Source organism: Eumetopias jubatus, unplaced genomic scaffold (genome assembly GCF_037043125.1).
Source record: "Eumetopias jubatus isolate StellerSeaLion01/CBP00866 unplaced genomic scaffold, mEumJub1_p1.0 scaffold_12, whole genome shotgun sequence".
In the NCBI taxonomy this organism is placed as follows: domain Eukaryota; kingdom Metazoa; phylum Chordata; class Mammalia; order Carnivora; family Otariidae; genus Eumetopias; species Eumetopias jubatus.
Window position 1 is genome coordinate 88,874,228 of NW_028274818.1, and position 24,095 is coordinate 88,898,322.

Here is a 24,095-nt window from a genome sequence, read left to right on the forward strand (position 1 = left end):
TCCTGCTACAGACCAAGGAAGACTGGAGAGAGAAAGCGCAAATCTGTTTGGGGTTGCACTGTGGATGTCAATCTCAATGTTCTCAACTTGGTCATTGTAAAAAAAGGGGAGGATATTCCTGGACTCACTGATACTACTGTGCCTCATCGCCTGGGGCCCAAAAGAGCCAGCAGAATCCGCAAACTTTTCAATCTCTCTAAAGAAGATGATGTCTGCCAGTATGTTGTGAGAAAGCCCCTAAACAAAGAAGGTAAGAAACCTAGAACCAAAGTGCCTAAGATTCAGCATCTTGTTACTCCACATGTCCTCCAGCACAAACATCGGCATATTGCTTTAAAGAAGTGGCACACTGAGAAAAATAAGGCTGAGGCTGCAGAATATGCTAAACTTTTGGCCAAGAGAGTGAAGGAGGCCAAAGAAAAATGCCAGGAACAGATTGTCAAGAGACAGAGGCTGTCCTCTCTGAGAGCTTCTACCTCTAAGTCTGAGTCCAGTCAAAAATGAGATTTTCTAAGAGTGACAAATAAATAAGATCAGACATCAAAAAAAGAATGACATTGTCACAAGTCAAAGACAAAGAGAATTTTCAAAGCTCTAAAAGAAAACTAAGTCATCATATACAAGGGAACCCACATAAGACTATCAGTGGATTTCTGATAAGAAATCCTGCAGGCTAGGAGACAATAGGATGGTATATATTCAAAGTACTGAAGGAAAAAACTACAAACCAACAATACTCTACTTAGCAAATCTGTCCTTCAAAAATAAAGGAGAGGTAAAGACTTTGTTAAACAAAAGCTGAGCAAGTTCATCACCACTAGACTTTCCTTACAAGGGGTGATAGGGGAAATTCTTCACGTTGAGATGAATCAATGTTAAAGAGCAACACGAAAGGATAGGAAAATACAAATATCATTGGTAAAGGTAAATATACAGACAAACGAATATAATAATACTGTAACAGTGGTACATAATCACTTTTAAACAGTATAAAAGTGAACAAACACAAAATGATTAACAGTAATTATAACTGCAAAATTTGTTAGTGGATACACACACAATACAGAAAGAAGTAAACACTGACATTAAAAACAAAGTATGGAGCCCCACGGTGGGTGTAGGGTTTACTTAAAAATAAAATAAAAACAAAAAGAACAATAAAAAAAAAGTGTGGAGAAGGAATAAAAGTGTAGAACTGTTGGATACAATTAAGGTTAAGGTGTTATCAGCTTAAAATAGATGTCATAATTATATGGTTCAATGCAGCTTCATGGTAACAACAAAGAAAAACATAATAGGCACACAAAAGAAAAGAAAAACAAAGCATATCACTACGAAAAAAATCCATCAAACCAAAAAAAAAGTAGACAGCAAAAGAAGAGAGGACAAGAGAACCATAAAACAGTCAGAAAAGAACAAAGTGGCAGTAGTAAAACCTGACTTATCAATGGGTTACTTTAAATGTAAATGGACTGAACTCACCAATCAAAAGACCTGGAATGACTGAACGGATTTAAAAAAAAAAAAAAAAGACCCAACTAAATCCTGTCTATGAGAGATTCACATATATTTAAGGACACACATGGGCTGAAAGTGAAGGGATAGAAAAATATATATCATACACATGGTAACCAAAAGAAAGAAGAGGTGGCTATACTTCTATCAGATAAAATAGACTTTAAGTCAAAAACAGTCACAAAAAACAAAGAGGGTGATTATATAAACATAGAAGGATCAATTCAACCAGAGATATTGCAATTATAAGTATATGTGCACCCAACATCAAGCCACCTAAATATATAAAGCAAATATCAACATATCTGAAGGAAGAAATAGGCAGCAATACAATAACAGTAGGAGACATCAATAGTCCACTTTTTTTTTTAAAGATTTTTAAAATTTGTTTGAGAGAGACACACACAGAGAACAAGAGCGGAGGGTGGGGCAGTGGGAGAGGGAGAAGCAGACTCCCTGCTGAGCAGGGAGCCTGATGGGGGGCTTGATTCCAAGAACCTGGGATCATGACCTGAGCCAAAGGCAGATGCTTAACCAACTGAGTCACCCAGGTGCCCCTCTATCAGTAATTACTTTAAAAGGCCTACATAGGGGCACTTAATTGATCCAGATAAACTAATATACCCAGGAACACCTCCTCACCAAAAGTTTGGACAAAGAAGAATTCAGCCAAATAGTCTAATGCATAACTGGTAGAATAAGTAAAACCACAACTGTAAACATAAATTAATATTTACACATCAAACCATCACAGTTCCAGCTAGACATTAGCTCTTATAGTGGGAGTAATGTAAAAGACACCATTATCATAATACAAAACTGGATTCCATTCTGAAGAAATGAGAAAGAAACATATGGATTTTTATTTTATTTGCACATCTTTCATTTTCATTTTGTTAAATAATTAATATGCTGAATACAACTTTTATTAACATCTTATGGTGGGGGTTAGGGCCATGGCCAGTGAAAACATTTACTATACACTATAAATTAACTTTCAGCTGCACTGGGAAAAATAGACTCATAAAACAGTACCTTGTACATGAGGTGCCTGAGTGGCTCAGTTGTTAAGCGTCTGCCTTTGGCTCAGGTCATTATCCCAGGGTCCTGGGATCAAGCCCCACAGCGGGATCTCCCTCCCCTCGGAGAGTCTGCTTCTCCCTCTCCTCCCCACTTGTGCTGTCTCTTGCTTTCTCTCTCTCAAATAAATAAACAAAATCTTCATTTTTAAATTGTTTTATTTTTTTATTTTTTTTAATTATGTTCAATTATAAAATCTTAAAAAAAGAAAACACAGTACCTTGTACAGATGTTGAATCCTGATACCAGCTGCCAAATCAACAGGCTCATCTTCAAAATAGTCACTTCTAGTTATATCAATAATTTGCTTATCTTCTTTCTTCTTAATGCTTAAAGCTTTACCAAACCAGTAGGATTTCTAAGAAAAGACCAAAACCATAGTCATCATGATATCAGTGAAAAATGAAATGCTCTTAACACTTTGGCTCATTTCACTTTGGTTTCGAGATGGGTTGAGGCACATAAATTGAAACAAAATTTGGAAGCAAACTGCCTAGAATGTGAACTTCAACACAATAAGCACAGAACCTGTTATTTAAAATCTCACTGTCCAAGAAGAAAGACAAAATAAAATCTACTTTAAAATGGATCAGTGAAAAGCATTCTATCACTCTAAGTCAAGTGTCTTTATTTGGTCATGCAATATACAGCCAGATCCCTGGAGATTCCTAACACATTTTCAATGAGTCTGAGTTCAAAATTCTTTTTCATAAAAATACTTTTAAAAATACATTTGTCTTTCTACTGCATTGATATTTTCATTGGTGGTGTAAAATCAATGTTGAATAAAATGCCTGGTGCTTTAACATAAATCAAATTAGTAGCATAAAACTGTAATAAACAGTCACCATCTTCTTCACCACCAGACACAATAAAAAAATAAATAAATAAAATAAATAAGTACATAAATCTATTTCACTTAATTGTGTCTTTTATGAAAAAGTAAAAATCACTTAAGTCTCATTCCTTGAATATGATTTTTTAAAATAGTCTGTGTGATAAAATGGAAAATACGAATAAAGTATCTCTATAGCAAATGAAAATATAATGGAAGCTCTGAGAAAATTACTTGTGTCATTGTTTGAGTTGTGAACTAGCCACTTGTTTCATGGATTATCACTTTTTTTGGAAAGAATGACAGACATAAAAATTATGTTTCTTTAGACCTGGACATCTAGCAGACATTTTCTTGAAACTTAATGAAGAGGTATTATTATTTCAAAGAAAAGAACTGACAACATTTGCTGCTAATGATAAAACTGGGACTTTCAAGTGAAAATTAGAATTTTGAAAAACTGATATCCACTACTGTGTGACAAATTTACAATTTTTAAAAACTATCATGATAACATCATGTTGATATTAATATATGTGATGCTTTGATAATGTATGATGAAATGTGTCATCACTTGGAAGGTATGTAGCAGTGAACCAGTATTTTTCAAATAACCAAAATATGATGTTAACCATTTATGCATGGTTAAAGATCTTTTCAAATCACAGGATACACCAATGAATATTATTATGAAACAGAATAAGAAATGTTTGTTAATGTGTTTTCAGATTCCAAACTTCAACTAACTGCAGGAAAATTACCATTAGTTGAAAACTCAACCATTAGTTGAGTTTTGGTGAAGTACAAAGAAAGTACTTTTGTTAAACAAAAGCTGAGCAAGTTCATCACCACTAGACTTTCCTTACAAGGGGTGATAGGGGAAATTCTTCACGTTGAGATGAATCAATGTTAAAGAGCAACACGAAAGGATAGGAAAATACAAATATCATTGGTAAAGGTAAATATACAGACAAACGAATATAATAATACTGTAACAGTGGTACATAATCACTTTTAAACAGTATAAAAGTGAACAAACACAAAATGATTAACAGTAATTATAACTGCAAAATTTGTTAGTGGATACACACACAATACAGAAAGAAGTAAACACTGACATTAAAAACAAAGCTATTTATCACCAAAATGTTGACTTCAACATGCAATGGGTTTATTAGTGATATATTTAAACGAGTTGATAAATATCTTTAAGATTTCTGTTTTAATATCCAAATATGGTTAATACTGATAGATAAAACCCATATTAACCACAGCTCTTTGGGGTGCTCAATAATTCTTAGGAGTATAAAGGATTTCTGAGACAAGAGTTTGGGAACCACTTGCTTTGAACCATAGAACAATAAAGAAGGGGACTGAAAAAAAGAGAGAGATGCTCTCCACTTTGCTATGGCTTTGATTCTAAGTAATTTGGGCTAATAATGGAAAAAAGCAGATGGTGATAAACCAGATATGAGACACAATTCATCTCCTCCTCACTAGGATCTAAGGACCCCACCACATATTCATTCAGATGGAGGTTTTTCTTTTTTCTGTAGAAAAGCCATTTGATTCTATTATACATGGCACAACGTTAACTTGTAATGGCTTTAGTTCAGAAAGAATAAAAACTGTATTAGTATCAGAAGATAGGAGCACAATAGGGAAGGTGTTCAAGGTAATAATGTTCACTGTTTGACAAACTAAATACAAAAGAACTGGGGCTTCTCTCAATAATAGAATCGTTAGAACTTACCTGCACAAAGAAATACCATGGCTTGGGCACACCATACTTCCCTGGAAAGACAGCATCTATATACCAGGTCATAAGGCCAAACAAGAAAGCATCAAATAAAAGCATTCCCATAATGTGAGCAAAACTAAGGTCATCATCTGGGTTCACTGGTGACAGCATGTTATTCCACTGGACACCATACTCTGAAACATAGTAGCAGACAGTTAGTTGAGGTGCCCAACTGTGACTAGAACAAAGTTATCCAGCTGCTTCATCATTAAACAACAAGAATGCACTGGTATTCTATGGAGACAGGTACTATTTGATATTTGCTGATACTTTGAAATTCAGACTGTCCGAGAGGATAATAAAGTAAGTAATGATACAACTTGCCTCTTCCTACAGCCAAACTCAACTAAAAGTTAGTAGCGACTGAGACAAAAATAAACAGTCATAAAAAGTCCATAAAGTAAGCTTTAAAGCCATAAACAGACCTACTGGTTGGGATGGTGGCCCTATTCCTCTATTCTCTTTCATGTGAATCTCCACTGAAATAACCAGCAAGATATATAAATTTGTAAATACATTCATCAATATAAAAATAAGGTTTGGCTTCTAGTTTCTGGTCTGGTGTGTAAGGAGCTCAGAAGTCACCACTCCATCCTAACAAGAAATAAAAAGGTAAACTGGAAAATCACCCATTCTTCTTAGATCTGTCAGAGACGTGAGGTCACAGGGCAAACCACTGCCCCCACAATTGGAGAGACAGACAGGCAGGCACAGAGAATTTAATGAAACAGAAACCACGAGCAGAAACTTCCAAGGGAACCAGAACTGGAGTAGGAAAACCTGAACTATGATGAATTGTCAAGGCCCAGGGTAGACAAGTCTGAGGGTTAAAAACTCTAGGGGATCAAGTCATTGAGGAATCCCCAAGCTTTTGTGAGTTTTACCTTCAGGAGCCCTGCCAGTTCTTCACAGTGAATATCAGAGAGAAGTCCCCTCATACTACTAGGAGGGAGAAGGAAAAAGCCATTTTGAAATGTGCCTGTGCATTCCGTTCCTAATCAGGCATTCCTTCATGAGAGACTATTTTACCAGACCCTAACTTACCTAGGGGAAGCGAAATACCTAACTCTAGCCCCCTCTAGCCACCCTGTCCCATCTAAGCAGGGCAAAAAACTGAGAAGCACTGATGGGAGCCCAAGGGTACAAGCTTATCAAGTGACTGAGGCTTAGTCATAGGACTACGCACCTTACCTCTCCATCACTAAAGGCCTAATTACTGTGGTTCCATTTACCCAATACCTCATATCCACCTTTTTTTTTTAAAGATTTTATTTATTTGTTTGTTTAATTTTATTTGAGAGAGAAAGAAAGAAAGAAAGAACACAAGTGGGAAGGGCAGAGGGAGAGGGAGAGAGAGAATCCCAAGCAGACTCCCTGCCAAGCACGGAGCCTGACAGGGAGCTCAATCTCAGGACCCCAAGATCATGACCGGAGCTGAAATCAAGAGTTGGACACTTAAATGAGCCACCCAGGTGCCCCTCATACCCATCTGTTGACAAAAAGTCACAAGGCATACTGAAGGGCAAAGAACACAGTTTGAAGAGAGTGAACAAGCATCCGAATTAGACTTTGATAAGACAAAGATGTGAGGATTATCAGACCAGGAATTTTAAAAAACTGTGATTAACATGGTAAGTTCTTTAATGGAAGAAGTATACACCATGCAGAGAGATGGAAATTCTAAGAAAGAATAAAAGAGAAATGCCAGAGTCCTTGGTGTGTCAGCGACAATGATGGACAGGAAGGTGGGAGAGAGATGTCTGAGAAGCCACAGCTAACTACAGCCTATGGAGTAACAGGGGAAAGTTCCAGTCACAGCACTGAGAAGTGACCAGCTGAATGAGAAGCTGCAGACCTCTAAACAGAGCCTATACAGACCTCCAAGTACGGGTATGGGAGTCAGATGACAAAGAAAGAAAGCACTGGCCATATTCATCCAACTTGGATCAAGTACACCCAAACTAAAGAGACTTCCAATTCTTGCTCCACAAACCTTTCAATGGCAGCAGCTTTAAATGAACATGAAGACAGGGAACCAGAGGACATGCTTCCTGAAGCTGTGAAAATATTAGAAGGCATACACCAACATCAGAAGGACCTAACTCCTTCAACAGAGGAAAGCAGGGTTTTCTGACAACCAGCTACGGTACTGAAATATAAAATCTCTTCTTGAAAAGGTCCATGACCAAGACAATTAAAATCAGGGTGTGAGGTGGATACAAAGTGAAAAAGGAACAGTTTCCTGTGTATAAGACTATCTTTGGAGCCGCTTTTCTTTGTAAAGGTTGAGTGCTACGCAAATACATGAATTTGAAATTAGAGATAATGTATGTTTTATGTACAGATTTCAAGACATTTGCTAATTTTATAGTTTTACACGATTCATTTACAAAGGTTACATATAATGAAGAAATCAGAAATGGTACCTTTTTAAGAACTGCTTTTTTTGTTAGACATAAATAAGAGCTCACTGAGTGGGAAGCAAAAAGTTGCTGTTTAAACTGCAAGTAGGGAGGCCTGGGTGACTCAGGCGGTTAAGCATCTGCCTTTACCTCAGGTCATGATCCCAGAGTCCCGGGATCGAGTCCCACATCGGGCTCCCTACTCAGCAGGGAGTCTGCTTTTCCCTCTGCCTGCCGCTCTCCCTTCTTGTGCTCATGCTCTCTCTCTGACAAAATCTTTTTAAAAAAATAAACTGCAAGCAATTACTCCCTAACTTAACTCCCTCATTATCTAAACTGTCTGGCTCCCAGGAACTGCCTTATACAGAAAGAGTATTGTACTGAAAGGAAAACGTTACTGGGCTATTTAGATAATGTTAAAAGTAAATTTAGATAATATTAAAACACAGCTCTTTTTTCCTTATGAGCATTTGTTTTGCTTCAAGTCATCATAAACTAGGTATTGCCTTGTTATCAGTGGCTACAGATGCTTCTTTAAAAATATTTTTAAAAAATTTATGTAGACTATTGAGTATTTCAAAGAGCCCACTTCATCTTGATGGGTCATGTCTACCTTCATTAGTCTCCAAAGAATAACCATTTGCTGCCAAATTAAATCAGTATTTTGAATGTGCTTTTCTCAGTTTTTATTATTAGCTGGTAATGCTACTTCCTTGAGGCAAATCATAAGGAAATTGTTTCTCTTAAAATACAAACTACCACCCAAACTTTTAGTGTACATATTGCTTAACATTTGACTGATTTTAACTTTTAAAAGATATAAATATGAAAAAAATTACATTGTATGAAAATAGAAAATAAGAAAATGCACTTTTTATAACTTTGTCAAAGCACTTAAGTTACTAACTTGCAAAATCCAATTTGAATTGAATTGAATACAGGATTTCTTATTAATACTATACTATCTGTATAGATCAAAATGTATACAGTAGGGGCGCCTGGGTGGCTCAGTTGTTAAGTGTCTGCCTTCGGCTCAGGTCATGATCCCAGGGTCCTGGGATCGAGCCCCGCATCAGGTTCCCTGCTCCGCGGGAAGCCTGATTCTCCCTCTCCCACTCCCCCTGCTTGTGTTCCCTCTTTCGCTGTGTCTCTCTCTGTCAAATAAATAAATAAAATATTTTAAAAAAATGTATACACTAAGCAATGGCCTCTCAAAACACTTCAGATACAAAAAACAGAAGATAAGTAACATCTATAAACACTTTATGGAATCTCTGACCATATATACTTTGTTAGATCTGTGTGTTATAGGGTAGTTTGGGTTTTTCTGGGGGTGTTTTTGTGGGTTCTTTTAAAATTTTGTATTGTATATGAACTCCTTTTGAATTTGGCGGTTAAACATATAGTGAAAGACAAAACATACTATATAGTGATTTCCCTGAAAACCCCTTTCATGTTAATTTTGGAGGCAGCTTTTAGACTATTTTGTTGGTGGTTGCTATTTACTCTTTTACTAGGCAATGACACCAGAGAAGCAGCCTCTGTATTTTCTTACACTATGTACACTTGCATTTAGAATGAGCCCCAAGGGAAATAATGGAAATGTATATAGAACTATTAGTTCCTACTTACATGGTTTAATTATATCAAGATATATGAATTGCACTCTAAGTTTAATGTAGACAAACTTTCCATTTTAGTCCATTTTACTGTTTATGTTAAAATAACCTCCCTTTCCTACAGATTCTTTTCTTGACCTAGATGCACTGTTAATGGGATTATAAACTGGTACAGCCACTATAGAAAACAGTATGGAGGTTCCTCAAAAATTTAAAACATATGATCCAGCAACCCCTCTCCTAGGTATATATCCAAAAGAAATGAAAACAGAAAAAAAAAAAAGAGAAATGCAAGCAGGATCTTGAAAAGATAGCTGTACCCCCAAATTCACTGCACCGTTATTCAAACAGCTGAGGTATGAAAACAACCTAAGTATCCATCAACAGATGAATGGATAAGGAAAATACCCATTCCGTTATCCAAGAAACTATGTGATATAATACACAGTTGACCCACGAACAACATGGGTTTGAACTGTGGGTCCAATTATACATGATTTTTTTTCCCAATAAATATATGTACAGGGGCACCTGGGTGGCCCAGTCAGTTAAGTGTCTGACTCTTGGTTTAGGCTGATGTCATGATCTCAAGGTTGTGAGATTGAGCCCCATGTTAGGCTCTGAACTCAGCTCAGAGTCTGATTGAGAGATTCTCTCTCTCCCTCTTCTTCTGCCCCCTCCTCCGGTGCATGCTCTCTCTCTCTCACTCTCTCTCAGATAAATAATTAAATTAATAAAAATAAAATCTTAAAAAATATATATGTACAATACTGTAAATGTATTTTGTCTTCCTTATGATTTTCTTGATAACATTTTCTTTTTTGAGCTTATTTTTATATAGTATATAATACATATAACATACAAAATATGAATTAAGCAACTGTTTATGTTATTGGTAAGACTTCCAGCCAACACTAGACTATACTAAGTTTTTAGGGAGTCAAAAGTTATATACAGATTTTCAACTATATGGGCAGTCAGTGCCCTAACCCCCATATTGTTCAAGGGTCAACTGTGTGTGTATACACACACACACACACACACACACACACACACACACACACACACACAATACTGGAATATTATTTGACCATAAAAAAGAAGGAAATCCTGATATTTGCAACAACATGGATGAATCTGGAAGACACTATGCTAAGTGAAACTAGCCAGACACAGAAAGACAAATAATGTATGATCTCACTTATATATTTTATCTAAAAAGCTCATGGAACCAGAGAGGAAAAGAATGATTTCCAGGGACTGTGGGTTGGGAAAAATTGGGAGATGTTAGTCAACGGGTATAAGCTTTCAGTTATTAGATGAATAAATTCTGTGGATCTGATGTATAACATGGTAATTACAGTTAATAATAATTTGTTGTATACTTGAAATTTCCTAAGAAATTGACCTTAAATGTTGTCACCACACAAACACACACACAAATAGTATCTAAAGTAATGGATGTGTTAACTTGATTGTGATCACCATTTCACAGTATATATGTTGTATATTAAATTATCTTGTATCACTGCACACCTTTAAAAAAATCACACTGCAAAACCTAAATATATACATTTTTTATGAGCCATACCTCAATAAAGCTGGGAAAAAAGAAGGAAAATAAAGTTACATGTTCATTTCAATTGATGCAGAAAGAGTAGTTGACAATATCAATACTCTTTCATAATAATAACAAAACATTTAAAAATGGAAAGAGAAAGCACTTTCTTAATTGGATAAAGGTCACCTATGAAAAACCCACAACTAAAATAATAATCAAAGGTAAAAGACAGAAAGCTTTCTTCAGAAGACCAGGAACAAAATAAACATGTTCACTTTCCCACTTCTATTCAATACTGTACATATGTAAAGTTATATCCATAGAAATTAAGCAAGATAAAGAGATAAGGCAAATTAGGTAGGAAGAACTAAAACTATTCTTACTCACAGATGATATAATCATGTATAGAAAATCTTAAAGACTCTGCCAAAAAGAATGTTAAAGCTAATAAAAGAATTCAGCAAAGTTGCAGGATACAAGGTCAACGTACAATAATCAGTAGTACATCTACTAGTAATGAACAACTAAAAAGGATTTTAAGATAATTCCATTTACAACAGCATCAACAGAATGAAATGCTTATGAATAAATTTAAACAAGAGCTGCAAGACTTGTATGCTATTACAATATATCACTGAAAGAAATTAAAGAAGACTTAAATAAGTGGGAAAACTTCCTGTGTTCATAAATTAGAAGTCTGTATTATTAAGATGGCAATAGTACCCAAAGCAATCTATAGATTCAAGACAACACTTATTAACATCTCAACAGCCCTTTGAGAAATGAAAAAGCTGAACCATAAATTTTTTTAAGATTTATTTATTATTTATTTATTATTTATTTTTGAAAGAGAGTAGAAAGAGAAAGCATGAGCAGGGAGAGGGGCAGAGGGAGAGGGAGAGAAAAATCACAAGCAGACTCCACGCTGAGCATGCAGCCAGACAGGGGACTCAATCTTATGACCCTGAAATCATGACCTCAGCCCAAATCACAAGTCAGACGCTTAACCAATGGAGCCACCCAGGTGCCCCTGAACTATAATTATATATGCAACTTCAAAGGATACATGTACCTCTATGTTTATGGCAGAATTATTCACAATAGCCAGATTATGGAAAGAGCCCAAGTGTCCACCAATTGATGAATGGAAAAAGAAGATGTGGTATATATATATACAATGGAATATTACTGTCATAGAAAATAATGAAATCTTGCCATTTGCAATGATGTGAATGGAGATAGAGTATTATGCTAAGCAAAATAAGTCAGTCAGAGAAAGACAAATACCACATGATTTCACTATGTGGAATTTAAGAAACAGAACAACAAGTATAGAGAAAAAGAGAGAGAGAGGCAAACCAAGAAACTGACTTTTAACTATAAAGAACAAACTGATGGTTATCAGAGGGGAGGTAGGTGGGAGGGATGGGTTAAACAGGTGATGGGGATTAAGGAGGGCACTTGCTTTGATGAGCACCAGCTGTTGTATGCAAGTGTTGAATTAGTATATTGTACACCTGAAACTATTATACTGTATATTAACTAACTAGAATTTAAAAAAAAACTTTTTTAAATAAAATAAAAAGTTAAAATCCAATTGTTAAAAAATTTATACGGAACTTCAAGAGAACCAGAATAGCCAAAAGAATCTTAATAAAAGAAGAACTAAGCTGAAAGACACACTTTCTGATTTCAGTACTACCAAGCTACAGTAATCAAACTGGTACTGGTGAAAGACAGACATATAGATCAAAGTAACACAACTGTGAGTAATGGCTACTAGCTTTTGGTAAGGACTCCAAGATAATTACATTAGATTAAAAAAGACTAATTTCGGGGCACCTGGGTGGCTCAGTCATTAAGCCATGATAACATACCACTTCTGCCTTCTGTCTTCGGCTCAGGTCATGATCCCAGGGTCCTGGGATCGAGCGCCGCATTAGGCTCCCTGCTCTGCGGGAAGCCTACTTCTCCCTCTCCCACTCCCCCTGCTTGTATTCCCTCTCTCACTGTGTATCTCTCTGTCAAATAAATAAATAAAATCTTTAAGAAAAAACAAGACAAAACAAAAAAAGACTAATTTCTACAAGCGATGTTGAGATAACTGGATATGCACATGCAAACAAATAAAGTTGGACTCTTCCCATACAATACATACAAGTATTAACTTTTTAAAATGGATCAAAAACCTAAATAGCCACAAATACTTTTTTAAAAAAACTCTTAGAAAAAACATGGAGGCAAATATTCATGACTTTGGATTTGGCAAATATATGACACCAAAACACAAGCAATAAAATAATAAATTGGATGTGATAAAAATTTAAAACTTTTGTACATAAAAGGGAACTATCAAGAGAGTTAAAAACACAACCTACAGAATAGAAGAGAATATCATATAATAAAGGGCTTGTATCTAGAATATATAAAGAACTCTTACTACTTAACAACACAAGACAAACAACCCAATTTAAAAATAGGCAAAGGACTTGCAGAGATATTTCTTCAAAGAAGTTGTACAAATGTCCAACAAGCACATGAAAAGATGCTTAATATCATTAGTCATTAGAGAAATACAAACCAAAGCCATGATAACATACCACTTCATACCCACCAGGATGAGAATATTAAAAAAAAAGAGAAAGAGAAAATACAACCTCAAATGAAGAGAAACATAAATTATTTAAAAAAAACAGAACATATAATAAAATTTAAAAAATAAGGGGCGCCTGGGTGGCTCAGTCGTTAAGCGTCTGCCTTTGGCTCAGGTCATGATCCCAGCGTCCTGGGATCAAGCCCCGCCTTGGGCTCCCTGCTCGGCGGGAGGCCTGCTTCTCCCTCTCCCACTCCCCCTGCTTGTGTTCCTCTCTTGCTCTCTCTCTGTCAAATAAATAAAATCTTTAAAAAATTTTTTTAAATAAATAAATATCGAAACCGTTAAAAAAAATAAAATATTCCCTTAAAAAAAAAAAAACAGAACAGACACATGTTATATAGCAAAGGTGAGGGGGTTTTCGTATGTAATTAGGATCCCTAATCAGTTGACTATTTCCAATATACAGAACTGAACTACTGATACAGGTAACAGCGTGGGTGAAGAACAAATGTCTTAGGCTAAGTGGAAGAAGCCAGTGTCAAAACTGTATAATTCCATTTGCATGGATTCGGTTTAAGGCAAAACTGCCAAGAGGAACAGATCAATGATTGCTAGGTGTTAGGGGCTGAAGGGAAAGGGCAACATAAGGGAATTTTTTTGTTAGGAAGAAACAGTTCTGTTTTCTGATTGCTGTGGAGGTTAAATTAATATACACATGTGTTGGGACTCACAGGATTGTACACCCCCAAAAAGGGTAATTTTATTGAATGTAAAGTTTAATAATATTTTAAAAGGCCCAGAAAAAAAGATAATAAAGGAATATGAAGAACAACTTTATGTTCAGAATTTTGGCCACTAAAATATAATAGAAAAATTCTATACAAGATATAAGATACTAAAGCTTATTCAAGGAAAATGGATAATCTGAATATTTCTACAACTATTGAAGAATTAAATTTGTAATCAAAACCCTACTCCAGGCCACTTATGGTAATTTACCCTTATGCCACATAATCCAATAACATAAAACTACAAATGTATAATTCATTTCAGGTTTATTTCAATTGAAAAATACTATAAAGCTCCTAAATGCTCATAGATAGGTTGAATGAACTTTGCCACACCCATACAATGTATCTGTAAAAACTAATGAAGATATATCTGTAAGCTCATAGGGCATTATTTCTTTTTTTTTTTTTAAGATTTTATTTATTTATCTGACAGAGAGAGATAGCGAGAGCAGGAACACAAGCAGCAGGAGTGGGAGAGGGAGACGCAGGCTTCCCACCGAGGAGGGAGTCCGATGTGGGACTCGATCCCAGGACCCCGGGATCATGACCTGAGCCGAAGGCAGACGCCTAACGACTGAGCCACCCAGGAGCCCCATAGGGAATTATTTCTAAAATATAGTGTTAAAATATGGATATTAGCTGGGTGTCTCAACCTTGACACTACTGACATTTGAACCTAGATACTTCTGTTTCAGGGAATGTCCTATATTTTCTAAGATATTTAGTAGCATCTCTGGCTTCTACACACTAGATATCAGTAGTGGTCTTCCACTAGACATGATAATCAAAAACCAAAAATATCTCTAGGCATTGCCAATATCCCCTACATGGCAAAACTGCCCCCCAAGAGGAGCCCACCAATATAGACATGTAAATAGATACATACACACATATTTGCATATATATATTCATGTACATAGGTATACATATACACTGTGTATATATATATATACTATATATAGTACAGAGGTATCACTTTTATGATAAAAAAATACTACAATCCAGAAAAAAATATTTAAGAAACACTACAATCATCTCTCACCCACTGTTCCACCCACTCCATTGGCAACCCCAGATCATATGCCTTTTCTTCCTCAGAATCAAATCATCAAAGTCAATTTTTCAAAGGAAAGACTCACGCTTCATTTCCATCTTGCTTATAAAATCAACCCCCAAAGCTACTGCAACATTCGAAAACACACAGAAAGCCAGCTTCTCGGTGAGGGTCATCTGTGTATACATGGTGCTCACGAATACGTATGGAAAGAAGGTGACAAAATAGAGGAAACCTCCAACAGAAACAGCCAAAGTAGCTGAAAAGTAAGAAGGAAAATACAGAGTTAGTTCAAAACTACAAAAGCTTGATGTAGAAATATCCTCATCTTATTACAAAAGAGCTCTAAAATGTAGACCCTACAAAGAAGGGAAACTGTCTTGGTCACCACCATATCACGAGCATCTAGAACAGTGCTGAACATAGACAGGTGCTCAATAAATATTTTTGCTTAAATGAATGAATAAATGGTACAGAGAACAAACTTTTCTGGAATTGATCCTCCTTCTAATGCTATGATTGTGGATATTTACTCATCTAAAAAAGGATTTACCCTTATGTTTATGAAAACTTCCTTTTTCATTTTTATTCATGACTACTCAGCCTAGCAATCTCTAGATTACACCACCACTAATCACATCATATGAATGCACCTACACGGTTTACATTTATTTTGGAATTTTGGAAGATGAAAACTGAAAAAGTTGACAACAATATGTTTCCAGTCTTATTTATGATACTTTGAACACCTATTTATAAATAATACTTTATAAAACAGTACATTAAAAAGACAGAGAAAAAAGTCAGTGTGACAGAGAAGCCTCTGGATTAGGATGCTATGTATCATGAGGATTGCATTATTTCAGACCCACTCTTTTAATGACAGAAAAATCTAGACAAATTATTTTTTAAGTATATTTATTTATTTGTATGTTAGAGTATTACTTTTTAGGTATGTTAAGTGACAGAGAGCTACCAGGCAAGGACAATATATAGGGTCAAAATCAAGGTAAGAAGAGAACTCAAGAGAGGTTAAGTCTAAAATTTGGTGCTAATTTTCACCTTGAAGCATTTGTAAAACCTAAACTATGGCTTAGAATCTGAGGGACTGAGCAGAGTTTTTGACAGTGTCAAAGGCGTACAGAAATTAAGACATGCTAAAGAAAAGATGTCATAATTAATACCTCGAAGTTTTACTTAGGGCCCTGAAAGGCTACATCTAATGCACAGGTGTACCAGAAACAGATCATTTTCAATCATCTCAAATCCTTATTGGATTATTATCAAACCCCTCATCTAGGAGTGCTAGAGCCCCACACCTAAATGACTGATGGATTTAAAAGTAAATCCTCTACGCAGGAAAAAAAGTTATCCAAAGACTCAAATAATTTCTATAATTTTTATATGCAATGTTTTACATTAAATAAATTACTAGGAATACCAGGTGTTATAGGTTGAATTGTGTCCACCACCCCAATATTCACATGTTGAAGCCCTAACCTCCAGTACCTCAGAATGTGCTGTATTTAGAGACAGGGCCTTTTTTTTTTTTTTTTAAAGGATGATTAGGTTAATATGAGGTCAGGTCATCCTCTGGGACAGTGCTGTGTGAGTGTTAAAAACACTCCCCAAGATTCCATTCCTCTTTATGGCTAAGTAATATTCCTGTGTGTGTGTGTGTGTGTGTGTGTGTGTACCACATCTTCTTTATCCATTCATCAGTAAATGGACATTTGGGCTGTTTCCATAACTTGGCTATTGTAGAATAATGCTGCTATAAACATCAGGGTACATATATCCTTTTGAATTAATATTTTTGTATTCTTTGGGTAAATACCTAGTAGTGCAATTACTGGGACATAGGGTAGTTCTTTTTTAACTTTCTGAGGAACTTCCAAGCTACAGAGTATTATGCTAAATGAAGTATGTCAGTCAGAGGAAGTCAAATACTGTATGATTTCACTCATTTGTGGACTTAAGAAACAAAACAAATGAGGGACACCTGGGTGGCTCAGTGGTTGAGCATCCAACTCTACCTGCCCAGGGTGGAGTCTACTTAAACAAACACACAAACAAAACAAATGAGCTAAGGGGAAAAAGAGAGAGAGAGAGGCAAACCAAGAAACAGACTAACTAGAGAGAGCAAACTGATGGTTACCATAAGGGAGGTTGGGGCGGGGAGGAGTTAAATAGGTGATGGGGATTAGGGAGTACACTTGTTGTGATGAGCACTGTGTATTGTATGGAAATGTTGATCACTATATTGTACACCTGAAACTAACAGAACACTGTATACTAACTATACTGGAATTTTAAATTCAATTAAATTATATAAGGCCAGGATGTGGTGAAACAGGAACCCTTATCCACTGCTGGTGGGGATAAATATAAAATTTATAATCACACTGGAAAAAATTGGGGAAGTTCTTTAAAAGTTAAATATAGATTTATCTTCATAATCCAACAATCCCATTTCCAGGAGAAGCAAAAACATATGTCCACATAAAGACTTGTATGTAAATAGCCATAGCAGTGTTATTCATAATGGCCAAAAATACTGTGAACAATATAAATGTCCTTTAACCCTGGGATGGATAAACAAAATGTTGTATGTCCATATAAGGAAATATTATTCAGCAATTAACAGAAAGGAAATACTGATACATGCTAAAACATGAATGGATTTCAAAATCATTATGTTAAGTAAAAGAAACGAGACTAGATATTTTAGAAGAAGAAAAGACTTCATACTTTATCCATATACACCAAATGTCTAGATAAGCCAAATTTATGTAGAGAGAAAGCAGATAAGTTGTTGCCTTGTACCAGAGAGATAAGAATGAGGACTGACTGAAAATTAGCTTAAAGGAAATTTTAGGAGTGATGGAAAATTTCTAAAATGATATTTGGTGATGGCTGCATAACTTGAAAAATTTACTAGTGGGTGAATTTTATGGTATATATATTTTACTTTTATAAAGCTGTAAAAATATGTGGTCAAAAGATGTAAACAGGCATTTTATAAAGAAAAACACACATGGTTCTTATTAACCTAAAAATATGATCAGCATCAATAATTACCAGGAAATTACAAATAAAAGTTCTATGAGATACCTTTAACACCTCAAAATTTGATACAAATTTTAAAAGTCTGAAACAATAGAGATACTTATCTACTGCTAGGAGGAATTTGAAATTGTACCACTTTGGAAACAGTTTGACATGACCTAGTAAGGTAACATGCTCACATATCCTACCTGAGTAAGAAATTCCACTCCTAATTATGTGTCCCAGAAAAAATCTTGTACATCTCTACCAGCTGATATACAAGAATGTTCACATCAATATTATTCCTAACAATAACTAACCAGAAACAACACAAATACCTATCATGTGTAAAACTGTTAACTGTACAAGAGAACACTATATGGCAGTAAAAATGAAATCACAACCATATAGATAACACCATGTTGCATCCAAATCATATGGTGTAATTTCATTAATAAAACGAAGCAATACATTAGCTAGTGATAGATATATAAGTGAAAAAGCTGTAAAAAAAAAAAGTCAATCAGAATAGTGGTTATTATCAGAAAGGAGCACCCAAAGTATTCCTTAGATCCTAGCAATTTCTGTTTTCCAATGTGGTATGTTGACTACTTGGGTGAGCACCTGGGTGTTCATTTTATTATTATGTACACCGTATATACACTCTTGCATTTGTTATCTATTTCATGCCGTTAAAACTTAAAGGACTTATAATTTAAAAAAAGATATGGAAAAGCATCAGTAGAAAAATAATAGAATGATACCACTTCATATATAGATCATTCCCTACAGAATACCTGTAGTTTTATTTAGTCAAAAAGACAACTAAAACAGGAATCACAAAAAAACAAACAACCAAAAAACTTCAGATATGTAAGTAGATGGCAAAAGGGATAAAGAAGCACATCCATAGGGGAGCCTGGGTGGCTCAGTCGTTAAGGGGCTGCCTTGGGCTCAGGTCATGTTCCCAGGGTCCTGGGATCGAGCCCCGCATCGGGGTCCCTGGTCAGCGGGAGGCCTGCTTCTACCTCTCCCATTCCCCTTGCTTGTGTTTCCACTCTCGCTGTGTCTCTGTCAAATAAAATCTTAAAAAAAAAAAAAGAAGCACTTCCATAACTTCCAAAATATAAAATTTTATATAACTCACTAATCTTCTGCTATTAAAACTTGGAATTGTTATCTGCTGATTGCATTCACTGATGTCCTTCTCACATAAACCACAATCTTAATACCTTGGTGAATTTAAGCAAAGCAAGAATTTGCTGTTCCTTCTGTGTGGCACCTTGGTTTCTCATTCACCTGCACAGCAAGAGAGGCTCTTTGAGATTTTACCTTTATTTGAGGTGTCCTCTTAAATAGTCCACCTTTGGCAGGTTCTCCAGACTTACCTTAGCTCCCTGAATTGCTGTCGGAAGAAAACACCAAAATCTCTGGTGCTCAACAGAAAATCCCAACACAAAAGCTATCTTTGGCTTTCAATCACCTCCCACCTAATTTTAGACTTTGTGTCACCTCGGCAATGTTTATAAACAGAAGGAATGTTTTTAAATATTTAATCAGTATCATAGTTGTTTTGGCCAATGAGTTGCTCCTTGGCATTTGTACACTTTACCCTGCTCTTTGGCAAATCACCTTCAGCCTGACTTTGACAGAATGATTCTCTGCACTCATAGTTTTACTAGACTTCATGATAGATGGTAGGTATGACTCTCTGCTTTGTACGAACCAACCAACTGGTAGCAGTGTTATTGCTGAAAACAATAAAAATACCTATGAAATGTAAATTTTACCATAAAGCAATTTGTTTTATAGTACTTGTACCTTAAATGACCAAGAGAAGGTAATACTCTAATTATTCAGCATATATGAAAGATATAAAAGTGTAATGGTGAATATTTGTTGTCTGAAAAAGAAGATATACTTATTTTTTTAAAAGAAATTATAACAGAAAATGACCACTGGAGAAGTAATTGTACAAATTCCCTAACTTAGCCTAGTCTGAATTTATCCAGTCACATATTCCTCTCATATGTGAGAACACAAAGGGTAGGAAGTCGATTCTCATGTGATTTTTGCATATTCAACATGGTTCCAGGCACGTGATGAGTGAGTCAAAGACTTTAAAGAGCAAGTGAGTGAATGAATGAATATTTCCATATGACCCTATTTTAGTTGACACCTTATTGTCACATGTGACCTTATGTCGGTTTTTATCCTCTTTTTACGGACATCCTCTGCTGTATTGGTTTCGTGATCTTTGCCCTTCTTCTCAAATCATTTTACGTGCATATGATATCTGTTTTTCTTGTTAAAATGTAATAAGCAGAGGCTGGATATGAGGTGGCAGTTGAAGTTTAGAACGAGCTCCCAAATGAAATCCTCTTTAAAGTCAACAGAAATGCTGAGAATCTGTCAAGGGAGGAGTCTTAGACTCACCTGTATCGAAGAATGTGGAAATCAGAAAGCCGAAGGATATAGAGGCGATGACAAAGCACAGGAAAAACACAAAGACGAGAGATGGGTCACTGTACCGGAGGACTACATCAGGTACGATCTAACAAAACAACCAGGATGCCAGTTTAGTCCTAGTAGGAGGTGTCATAGATAAACAAGGGAGGCCAAAGAAAATACCCTTACCAGTCAAGTAGCCCTAGTGAAACGGGTCACTGCTCAGAGAGATGCAGAGTTAGCTAAAAAACTCTTTTCTTGTGGAAGGGCTGCCCATCTAGGTCTAGGGTTTTGTGTGCTGATAGCTGAGCACCTTCTGAATTCCCTAGGGGACTCAATGAAAAATGTACATATTCTTTTGCAACCTAAAACCCACTCAGTCCATCCCCACAGTTATTTTATCCCTCTCGAAATGTAGATGCAGTGTGCTGCATTCAAATACATACTTGCCTTGACAAATAAAATCACGCACAGTAAACAGACGATAATTAAAAACATCAGAAAGAATGAGACAAAATAGGAAGCCCAGAGCATAGCATTACTGAGTCCTATCATGAGCTGGTACTCCTGTAGGAAAGGAAACACAAAACAAATGTCATGAAAAACAATTCATAGTTTTCAAAATGCATTCATAAATATTATCTGACTTACTTCCCATAAAAACTTACATAGGTTAAGTATTATCTTCCTCATTTTACAGAGAAATCAAGTCTCAGAATAGTCAAGTGACCTGATCAAAACCATCAACCTAATGAGTGGCAGAGCAACGATGCCAACTCAGAATTTCGAGTCCAGATCTTCTCCCTGATAACTTACCAGTTGCAGTTCTAAGACAAGAAATAATTAAAAATTTAAAACACAAAAAATAAGACCACCTTTCTTTTTATTACGTTCTACCTCCAGGAAGTATTAAAGGAAGGTATATAAGCTTTAATTCCCTTATAGTTTAAAGCAGGGACAGGCAAACTATAGCCTATGGGCTAAATCCAGGCTGCCTCATACTTTTATAAATAAAGCTTTATTGGCACACAGCCATGTTCACTCATTTCTGTACTGTGGCTGCATTCACCCTATAATAGAGCTGATAGCTGTAATATGGCCTGCAAAGCCTAAAATATATATTATCTGGTTTTGTTTACAGGTAAAGTTTGCCATTCCCTAATTTACACAAACCCTTCTAATTTTATAGATCATAAAGCCAGACTCAAAGAGGGTGAATTGTTTCTACAAAGTTGCACAGAAGGAGCTCTCTGTTCTGGGCTCTTCCCCCTCCATCATGCTGCCTCTGTATTTTTGAGCAAGTTCGCAGAGTTTTAGTAGTGAGCTTCATGAACTACAATTCAGCACAGTATCCAAAATATGTAAAGAACTTATAAAATTCAACACCCAAAAACCAAATAATCCAATTAAAAAATGGTCAGAAGACATGAACACACATTTCTCCAAAGAAGACATACAGACAGCCAAGACACATGAAAAGATGCTCATCATCACTTATCATCAGGGAAATGCAAATCAGAATGAGATATCACCTCACATCTTTCAGAATGGCTAAAATCAAAAACATAATAAACAATGCTGTTGGTAAGGATGTGGGAAAAAAAAAACAAACCCTAGTAATAAATTTAACTGGAGAACTGACAGACCTGTACTCTGAAACTATAAAATATCATTGAAAGAAACTAAAGATGACACAAATGGAAAGAAATTCCACGCTCATGAATTGGAAGAACACATAGTGTTAAAAGGTCTATACTACCCAAAGCAATCTACAGATTTAATGAAATCCCTGTCAAAATACCACCAGCATTTTTTACAGATCTAGAACAAACAATCCTAGAATTTACATGGAACCATAAAAGACCCTAAATAACCAAAGTAATCTTGAAAAGAAAAAACTGGAGGGGAGCAGGGGAAAGATGGTGGAGGAGTAGGGGACCCTATTCCAACTGGTCCCCGGAATTGAGCTGGATATCTACCAGACCACTCTGAGCACCCATGAAATCAGCCTGAGATATATGAAAATAGATCTGGATCTCTACAAACAGAATATCGCGGGCGGTTGGTTTCCAAGTATGAAGTGGGGAGCCATGATTCCGTGGGCAGATATCGGTGGATAAACAGCAGCCTGAGGGAGCCTGGCCATGGGGATCCTACACCGCCAGTGAGCGACAGCCTCGCTCTCTTGGGGACGGGGCACAGACTCGAAGACTGGTAGTGGCGGGGAAAGGACTTTAGGGCAGTGCCTGGGACGGAAACCCGGAGCGGCAGGGTAGGGGGGCGGCTGGCGGTTTTAGAAGCACAAAGGGCAGAGACATGCCCCAACCTGGAGGCAGGACTGGGAGTGCTGTGGAGTGGCGCACAACCCAGGACACTGCAGTTTATAGCAGCACAGACAGAAACGGAGATAGTGTGGCCTGGAGAGCTCACTGAAGAAGAGACTGCAATCTCTCTGCTCTGAAGCAGAGGGTTGGAAACGGTCTCTTCTGCTCTGATTCACAGAAGAGATGCAGAACGCCACCAGGGAAAGCCTCCAGAGAACAAAAGCCCCCCAAAACTGGTTCCCACTGAAACCATCCCTCGCCACAGGGGGGCAGGGCAACTCTGCCCAAATAGGGTTGCCTGAGTAACAGCACAGCAGACACCTCCCCTAGAACACAGGCTGGGAAAACAAGAGGCCAGCAACCCTAAGGTCCCCAGAAAACAGGTGCATCTTGCTTGGGTTCTGGTGAATAATTTGGACTCTATACATTCCCTCAACCACCCATCAACAGAATGACTAGGAGGAGGAACCCCCAAAATAGAAAAGACTCAGACATTATGACTTATGCAGCAGATTTACAAATGGATGCAGATATAACCAAGATGTCGGAGATGGAATTCAGGCTAGCAATTGTGAAGACAATAGCTAGAATGGAGAAATCAATTAATGGCAACATAGAGTCTCTAAGGGCAGAAATGAAAGCTGAATTGGCAGAACTTAAAAATGCTATCAATGAGATCCAATCTAATCTACATAATCTAACAGCTAGGGTAAGTGAGGCAAAAGAACGAATAAGTGACCTGGAAGACAATTTAGATAAAAAGGGAAAAGAGGAGGCCAGGGAAAAACAACTAAGAATCCATGAAAATAGAATCAGAGAAATAAGTGACACCATGAAGTGTTCCAATGTCAGAATTATTGGGATCCCAGAGGGAGTGGAGAGAGAGGGAGGACTAGAAGATATATTTGAGCAAATTGTAGCTGAGAACTTCCCTAATCTGGGGAATGAAACAAACATTCGTGTCCTAGAGGACCCCTCCCAAGATCAAGGAAAATAGGCCAACACCCTGGCAGGAACTGAA

General features: G+C 36.5%; 1 protein-coding gene across 1 annotated transcript in view; it reads right to left on the reverse strand.

Annotated features, from left to right (window-relative positions):
- The window catches only part of LOC114202171 (phospholipid-transporting ATPase ABCA3-like), a 177,285-nt gene that overhangs the window by 115,394 nt on the left and 37,796 nt on the right, over positions 1–24,095 (reverse strand). The window contains exons 6-10 of the mRNA XM_088017035.1: positions 21,201–21,317; positions 20,739–20,856; positions 15,340–15,513; positions 5,184–5,365; positions 2,816–2,953 (exon numbers count right to left, since the gene is read on the reverse strand). Of these exons, the coding sequence (XP_087873161.1) occupies positions 2,816–2,953; positions 5,184–5,365; positions 15,340–15,513; positions 20,739–20,856; positions 21,201–21,317 (729 nt within the window). The remainder of the gene's footprint in view (positions 1–2,815; positions 2,954–5,183; positions 5,366–15,339; positions 15,514–20,738; positions 20,857–21,200; positions 21,318–24,095) is intronic.